This window comes from Lupinus angustifolius, chromosome LG06 (assembly GCF_001865875.1).
Source record: "Lupinus angustifolius cultivar Tanjil chromosome LG06, LupAngTanjil_v1.0, whole genome shotgun sequence".
Taxonomy (NCBI): Eukaryota; Viridiplantae; Streptophyta; class Magnoliopsida; order Fabales; family Fabaceae; genus Lupinus; species Lupinus angustifolius.
In genome coordinates, this window is record NC_032014.1 from 12,346,943 (window position 1) to 12,356,131 (window position 9,189).

Genomic DNA, 9,189 nt, shown 5'->3' on the forward strand with positions numbered 1-9,189 from the left:
AAGTAAAGAAAGTGTAGTGCCATATAGAGAATGAAGGAAACTGAGTTCCTAATCGTCAAGGAATACATAAAGGGGATGCGGAGAGTTGAGAACAAAGACAACCAAAAGTGCATAAAGGGAAACATAAATGGAATCAAATATTCCTTACTCTATTTTTTTTATTGCATGTGAATGTTATAATGTTAAGGTCATAAATTAAGAAGTTTTTATAAACCATTAAAGACTCATAAAAAAAATTAGAAGTCTAACATAATAATAACTATTGTTTATGTGGCATGTAACAATTGCAATTGACACCAAATCCCCTCACCTCATGTGTCATTCATGGAGGCAAGTTCCAACAATAACTAGCAATCCTAATATAAATGATCTGTCACTATGTTCAGATAGTAGCATATAGTAATAACAAACCAAAACATTTGCAATAACTTCTCACTACTACAAATTGTTTATAATCTTGATGGTTGATCCAAAGCTAACTCGGTTCACTGGAATAGACACAAGTTCATGAGCAACATCCTTAAATTCAAGAACTCCTTCATTACATTTTGATAGAAACCGAACCGCTTCTTCCTTTGTCAACTTTATCTTCACCCTAATTCCCTCTCTTTCTCTTATTTCATTACTAGCACAATTTCTTTTCTCAAACTCCTTTTCACTATTGTCTTCTCCCAAAATGGTTGGTTCTGAATCTGAAAACCTGACACATTTCTTCACTCTCTTCTTTGGTGTTTGTTTTTTGGTTGTTAACTCATCTCTGTATACAGCTTTTGTGATTTTAAGTGGCTCTTGTGTAACTTTTTTATGTGAAATTTTTCTATTAAGGTAAGAAAACATGGTGCTAATCATTCTTCACCAGAAAGGGTACTGAGATTTTTCTTAAGGAAGGGAGGTAGAATTGGAAATTTGGAAGAGTGGTTAGTGTTGATTCAAAATGGAGAGAGAAGAGTGAAATTTATAGTAATGAAGATATACATAAACTTGAAGTGTACACTGGGGCACAAGAGAAAAAAATGATAATAAATTATTTTGATTAAGTTATCTAGAAATTTGTTTTAGCCAACCGGTGACCTTGACATCAAGCTAATCATGTCTAGAATCTAATATTTTAGTCATGCATAAATGATCGACTCAAATACCAATGTACAGGTTTAGTGGTGATAAAATTTTTTCAGATTTTTAGGTTGACCAAAAGGTTAAATGTTTAATTCTTATTCCTAAAAGTGTTACTCGTTGTGAGAGACATACATGCATCTTAAAAGTAATTAATTCATTATCTAAAAGATTAGGACATACTGTTAGGACTATAAAAAATGATCGACTCAAATTGCATGGACCATCAATTTTTGTTTTTTCATGAAAACTAGGACTTCTTTTGTGACCATACATCTCTACGTGCCAATATTTGAAAGACTATTTTGTCATTGTTGAAATGGTCAATATCCCTTTGGGTTGAGGGCTTTTTGGTCATCTTAAATCCCAGGTGAATATAACATCTAGGCCACCTCTCAAGTTTGCCAGTTCAAGAAAATGACTTGTGTCTATATCAGAGACAACATTAGTGTCTTTATTTTATCTCCCAATAAATGTTAGAGTGTGATGTTAAAGCAGAATATTATATTTCACCTCTCCCAAATTTATCTTATAAAACTAGTGGTACCAGTATAAAGATTAATTTGGGAACCTACTTCAAGCAATATCCATTTTAAATTGAATGTAATATTTATCCTACAATTAATACAAAAATTTATACACAATCACAACATTATTCTATATGTTTTCAAAATAATATATTAATTTTAAATAACAATAAGAATTAACAATTAAAGATATTAAATAAAAATGTGCATTCATTTAAAATATCGCTTTTCATTAAGACTTCGACTCATCGATGATTAAATTAAGAATACAATTTTCAGTTTTTTATTTTTCAATATAAATCACCATGTTGTGTACAATATTTTATTTTATTTTACTACATAGTTTTGTTTGGTTGTCTTTGTTGATGAAAATGATCTTTTTATAATAACTAAACTATGATAGTTAAGATAAGACGAATAATTCGATCAAACAAATAATATGCATTCACTTTTCCCGTATCGTCATAGTTCCACTTAATTCAGATATGGTTGAGAGTTTTTCAAACAATAATGAATAACAATATCAATAATAAAACTAGAGATGGCAAAACGGGCATTGCCCGTGGGCACGCCCGTATAGCCCGCATTTTTTGCGGGCATGGCATAAATTTTTTGTCCATTTCTCGTTTCGCCCGGCCCGTTTTGTCCGCCAAGTTTTCGGGCATTTCCGTTGGGCATGCGGGCGACCTATAAACATAATTTAAGGAAAAAAGTAAGAAAATTTTAGATTAGTTATGATGTAATGTGATTTTTAATCCCTAAAAAATTGCAATCTAATGTAATTTGTTAAACTTCATTTAAAATATCAAAAATTTTGTTAATTTTTTATCTTCAACTACTTTATTTAATTTAATTCATTTATTATATGATTTTTTTATTTTTTTTAATTATTCAACAATGCCTGCAGGCCGCCCGCAAGCCCGTTAGCCCATTTTAAAACGGGCAGTGCATTGAATTTTGTCCATTAACCAATGCAGGCATGTTCGCGCCTGCTTAAATTTTTGCGGGCATTTGCGGGCGCGGGATAAACGGGTCGGACGACCCATTTTGCCATCTCTAAATAAAACATTAAATTGACATCTCTAGCAAATTGTATCTTACTCGCATTGAAAATCATGGTATAGAAGTTTTGCAAAAAATATACAACTTCTCAATATTAAATATTTTATAAAAATGATTAGAATCTTAAGACTTTTGGTGCAAAGTTTGACAAAGGCAATATATAATCTCATAATATATTTCATAAATACAAAATCATAATGAAATAAAATAAAATAATAGTATTATAAGTAATATCAATATTTATATATGTAAGAGAAGTTTATTTATTATCTATAATTTTCAAAAGTACCATATAATTTGCATAAGGTAAAAAAATTAAATAAGTAAAAAGATATTTAAACAAATTGAAATAAAAATCCAGGGCAGTTACCCCACCTGCCTCAGCCAAATTCCGCCCCTGACTATACATTTTAAGAAAAATGTAACTATTAAAGTTATATTTTATACTATTTCCTCTTTGCCCCATTATTTTCTAAGAAAAATGTAATTTGTAAGGTTATAACTTATTGTATTTCGCAACCACTGCACTGTCGAATCGTAGTAACGGTAGAAAACCCAAGACACACATGCAGTTAGCGTTCATGACTTCAAGTTGGAAAACAATTCAATCAAGAATTCTTTAGAATTAAAACGTGTTATGATGAATTCATTTTATATGTGGTTTAAGTTGTGTTTCCCTTTTAGATAATAAAAAAAGTCACCATATTGATTATACATATTTTCTTGGCTTTCTTAATATGTCTCTGTTGAATATTTAATCATGAAAGCTTAGAAAGTAATACTAAGAATGGGTCGTAGAGAATATCATGCAAGGCGAATAGGGTTGAAATTGGGTTAAGGAGACTAAGTCAACATGATTAAGTTTTGAAGCCATCATTAGAATTAAAGGAGAGAAAATTGCTTGTTGACTGAGGAATGACGGAATGGTGGGAAAGGAAAAAGAAAAGGAAAAAGAAATTATAAATGACTGAATCGTTAGGAATGGGATCCTCTATCCGTAGAAAGTTCATGTCTCATGTTCTGGACCAATAAGTGAAGTGACACAGGATTAAGGACACCAAGTTGGGACAGGTGATTCCCATTCTGAATGACTCCAACTTAATAGATATTTTGTTTCTTTAAATCCACTCGTCTTTTAGACGGTTTTTATTTCCTTTCTATTAAAAAAATTTATTTTACATTTTAAAATATATTATAAGGAAAAAAACATATATTAAATAAATTTAAGGAAATAAATTTATATACGGTACGGAATGTATTTTATTCTTATTTTGAATATAAGATTTCGTGTTTCCTCTCCTATGGCATTCTCTATTCTCCCTTTTCGAAGTCAAGTCCTCACCTCAATTATAGGTCATATTTTTATTTTAAAAATTAGAATTTAACATGTTGGATATATATGATATTGTTAGTACCTTTTGCATCCAATTTTTAATGATAACAATATTATTTTGTACACTTATCTTATTTTTTTGTCTCATGCTTGTTACCCACTCAACTTTACTTTTATTTGTGTTGTTAGTTCTAAACTTCTAATGTTAATTTTTACCCAAGTGTTAGAATATTTCGCTAAAATGATTAAAATAATATACTTTTCTTTCTTCGTAATTGAGCCACGTGTTGAAATATATGACATAACTAACAGTAGAAAACAACGTTTAGTAAAAGTTGCTGGACTAAAATAATATAAAAAAGTTAAGAGATCAAAATGAGAAACAAATTAACTAAGAGCAAGTTAACAATTTTAGTATTTTGATGGTTAATAATCATCCCTTAAAAGTTTTTATTTGAAAATACTAGCGATAGATGTCAAATACTATATAAAGACTAATAAAACAAATGTTTGTAATCAACCGGGAAGAAGTTTGACTTCATGTTAAACAAGACAAGTCTTTAATTCCATTTTTATAAGTAATTGATAATAAAAAAAAGAGTAAGTTATACTAACATTTTTAAATATTTAGTAAAATTATATAAAGTATCATGTTTTTTTTATATTTGCACAAATCACTCTAATATATATATTACACTAAGTACATCTTTAGGATTGTAAGTGTAATCTTTCAAATAAATGAATGATGACCAAAAATGTGTTCATCTAGTGGTATAAAGTTTCAATGTTGATGATTCAATTTTTGGGAGCAATACTTATTATAAGGGGTAACCATAAACCCAAAATAGATTAGTTTCTTATCAAAAAAGATAAGGAATACGCTTGGGATAATCTTAGTCTAATAATAACAAAGTATAATTGGTTGTTGTTGACTATATAAGACTGAAATCAATAAGTGACTTAAACAAAACAATAATGCATGATTCATCTCTTTATTATAATTATTTTAAGACTTATTAGATATTGTAAAACATGAGATAGGGAACTCAAAATCAAATAAAAACTTAATATTTAATATAAAAAACAACATGTTATATTGTAATTGATGTAAGAACAATATATTTTTTATATTAAGTATACAAAATAATATTAAATTTATTGTCGAATTCTAACTCTAAATTTACTAAATGTCAATTTAACGGTAGTTAATTAGTAGTAAATTACATCTTTTTCTCTTTAAATTTTGCTTAATTATATTAATTATCTATTTTTTTTATAAAATATAATATTTACTTCCTTATTGAAGTACTCAATATACTGTATATATATAAATTAGCCGTAATTTAAATAGATTAAAAAATGGAAGAGCTATTTATATATTTTTCCTTAATCCTTAATCCTTTGAGTATAATTTGTTCTAAAAATTAGACAAGAGCTTTAGCCCTTTAAATACGTTATTTAGTTCTATTTGGGGTTGAAACCCACTGTTATTTCTTAATACCGAGGTCACAAACCAACATAGTAAACGTAAAAGATGGAATTATAGAAAAAACGTGAGATAGTAAATAGGGAATGGAGTATCTCCTTGTATAAGGAGATAAGTTATCTCCTCCTACCAGTGAAATCATGACATGTGTCATATTTTATCATTTTCAATAAAAATATTTTAAAAAATAAACAAAATAGCACACATATCACATTTTTACTGGCTAGAGGAGATAGGTTATCTCCTTATATAAGGAGATACATTATTCTCATATTATACACTTCTTATCATGGATTGCTCTAGCATGTATTATAAATGATTGAGATAGTTATATTAATTTATTATGTTAGAATTTAATGGAATGGTCTAGTAGTGTAAGAGTCCGCTAGTCCCTGGATGACCAAAAGGTTAATATTCAATTCCTAAGAGCGGCTATGTATCTCAAAATACATTATTTCTTTATCAAAAAATGTGAGTGAATATCCTTGATAACAAAAAAAAAAAAATCATGGAGACCTACAATTGGACCTAAATGTCCATACGGCCCAACAATCTCCAGTATAATAAAAAAGAGCATTGAAGTAGTCCAACGTTTTCTGTTGGGCCCATACGAGTACAATAGTTTACACGTGTGGCGTGATACATAGGCAATGGTGGCTTAGGACAATAACGAGAGACTTTTAGATTCAGAATCAAATCATCAAAGACGAGACGACTTGGTTGATTTGTGAATAACGATAAGAAAAGGTTATGGGTGGAGGAGGAGCTCAAGCGTTGAAAAGAATCCCTCGCATCAAGTTTCCCCAGAGACATCCCAAATCCTCTGGTACCCTTTTTTTGTTACCACAATCATTTTTTGTAACATTAATATCTATGATTATTTGGAATTGCTGTTTTAAATTGCACTCCATAATCGCAATTGCGGCTTTAATGTTATATTTTTTGGGCTCCACAATGGCGTCCTGACCCAATCGCGGCGTTTAACAGCTACCGCAATTTAAAACATTGATTGAAATATAATGTAGTGCCAAAATTGATTAATTGCTACATGGTAGGATTTGATATGTTTTTTGTTATGAGGATTTATTGGTTGGATTAATTTGAGACTTGTAAAGCATCTTTGGAAATTGTTGCTTTTCTCTAGCTTTTAGCTTTTAGGATTCGGAATGAATAAATTTGTTATGCAGAAAGTTAATGTATAACCTATTGTACAGATGAGTAGAGTCTTGCCTTAGTAGTTCAGGCATGTGTGGTGGTGTGTGTGGAGAAGACGGGTAGAAGGTATGATAAGGAGAACAAATAAAATGGAGGGAGATTTAGAAAGTTATAGGTGAAACTGTGAAAGCATTAAGAATAATTTATATATAAATGTTTTGACTATAAACATAATTTATGAAAAGTTATTATGCTATCCTTTTACTTAACCCCCTAGTGTGAAAAGGTTTGGTCGTTGTCGTCTAACTTTTATATGCTTGGTTTGTGCTGAACTTTTGGAGGTTATTTAAGATCCACAAGCTTGATAGTTTTAAGTTTACACGTTCAATCCTTTCACATCACTACTCTTAGATATCTAGGAGGCATATATGGATGATAGGTGCACCACTAATTACCAAATTCCAGAAACTGCCTTACTATTTGTTTCCTGGTATTGCTACAAGGTGTTTAAAATTACTGATAAATAATCGTACATATTCATGCTAAATTTTTTTCTGTGCTAGTGATTCTTTGACCTCAGATATCTTTAATCATCACATCACATGTCAGTATCTGTTCCAGTTAATCATTTCATGTCAGTACCTATGTAGCACTTGTACGATGAGTATGACAAATTTTTAAAATTTTCGGGTATGATAAGTTTACGGTGGATATAAAATTGACATAAAACACAATCTAAAATCAAAAGTGAGAATTATTGTTTAAAAGTTAGCATGAGTCATTGTAGACATAGTAAAATACTATTATTTATTCATTTATCTAATTATTTTGTCTCATGCATTGGTATAAAAATTCAAAAAGCACTAGTGTAGAGTCTAATGCAGATACAGAGACTATTTTGAAGTGTTCATGCTTCCTTCCCCACTGATAACAATGGTAGTAAAGCATCTCACATGCCATTGAAGAAGACTCTAATAGTCCCAATTTTTAGTAGGTTAAGATTGAAGAAGCCTAATTAACACTGTAAGGTTTAATACATGGAAGGAACCGTATGCTAAGACTCGAGAGTATATGGGAATTTACTTTTTCTTCTTCTTTTTTGGATCTTTATTCCTCTAAATTTTCAATTTAATTATGTTGCGATTGATAAATAGTATTACTACGAAATAGATCATTGAAATTTTGGTTTTTAACAGAAAAGGATTGGCTGTTTTTGTTGTGATTGATAATAGTTGTATCTTCATGCTGAGTGGTATCTTAATTGTTTCCACTGAAGTTAATTTTCAAATGTCAATTGTATTAACATTGCAGGTTCTACATCTGGGACTCAAGCTTCGTCTTCAGCAAATGATGCTGTATTATCATTCTTTTCAAATTCAAAAGCTACACAAAGTGTGGGAGGGAAGGCCTCTCTCCAGCCCAAAAGAACTCCCGTGTCTAATGAGGAGATCGAGGCAATTTTGGTATGTACAAATTTCCTGGCTGTGTCATTTGCATTTGTTGATTACACTTGTTACTTTTTGCTACTATCAAAATGCATATATGGTCTGACAAAGGGATAAGATCATACTTGCTCATTACATGAGTTACTAATACTATTGAACTGTGCTATACTAGTTAGGATTCTTAGGGGATGTTCTTCAACATTCAAAAACTACGTATACAATAGGGCTGGTTTTTTGGGATTGGCTCCTCTGAAGAGCTTGGATGCACTTTAGAGGATAAAATGCAAATATAATCATTGATCGGAAAATCATTGGTTGAGATATGATAATGGACATGCAGATATGTATTAAATTTTTGAGTTGGTAAAATCTCAAGTTTCTCAACCATTGATTTTATGATCCATTGTCTTAATTTTGTACTTTATCCTCTAAGGTGCACTTCTCACTTTAGAAAAGCTAAATACAATTTATAGATAATTGTTCTTTGACTATTTCTAAAGAGCAGCCTAAAACACCAGAGACCAGACTCCCATCTAATAGGGTTTGGGAGTGTAATGTACGTAGGCCTTGCTGCACAGACGGAGATGTTGTTTCAAGGAATTGAACCTAAGAACTCTAAGTCACAAGGCAACAATCCTACCATTGAGACGAGGCACACCTTCTTGTTTGGTTATTACTATAATTTTGAAAAGCTGGTTCATATCTGAACTTGATTTGGAATAGAACTGGTTCTTTAAAAAATGGCTCTTGATTTTTTCCTAATTCAATGTTTTGTGGATTCTCTCTCCTCCTATATCATCCTTTCTCAGTCACAAGTTGTTTCTATGTCAAGATTCAAATTTAGCCATTTAGGTACATGCTGCAAAGATAATTTTGAACTTCTATGATTTTAGAATTAGAACTGGTTTAAGAGAAGTTTTAACTTAACAGAAGAAGTTAAAACTAGTCATAAAACAACTTGAAAATATATATATATATATATGTGTGTATATATATATATATGTGTATATATATATATATGTGTATATATGTATATATATATATATGTATATATATATATATATGTAT

At 30.2% G+C, this 9,189-nt stretch overlaps 2 protein-coding genes across 2 annotated transcripts in view; one reads left to right on the forward strand and one right to left on the reverse strand.

The window, feature by feature from the left end:
- Nucleotides 439-837, reverse strand: LOC109350470. Its single transcript, XM_019591704.1, has one exon. It carries the CDS (start codon nucleotides 835-837, stop codon nucleotides 439-441), a length of 399 nt encoding a protein of 132 aa, XP_019447249.1.
- Nucleotides 6,251-9,189, forward strand: part of LOC109349913 — a 4,758-nt gene continuing 1,819 nt past the window's right edge. The window contains exons 1-2 of the mRNA XM_019590970.1: nucleotides 6,251-6,347; nucleotides 7,988-8,139. Coding sequence (XP_019446515.1) covers nucleotides 6,272-6,347; nucleotides 7,988-8,139 — 228 coding nt within the window. The 5' untranslated portion in view covers nucleotides 6,251-6,271. The remainder of the gene's footprint in view (nucleotides 6,348-7,987; nucleotides 8,140-9,189) is intronic.

What these genes read in the sequence shown, in the direction of transcription:
- LOC109350470 (XM_019591704.1), bottom strand. Translation starts at nt 837, where the DNA reads ATGTTTTCTTACCTTAATAGAAAAATTTCACATAAAAAAGTTACACAA.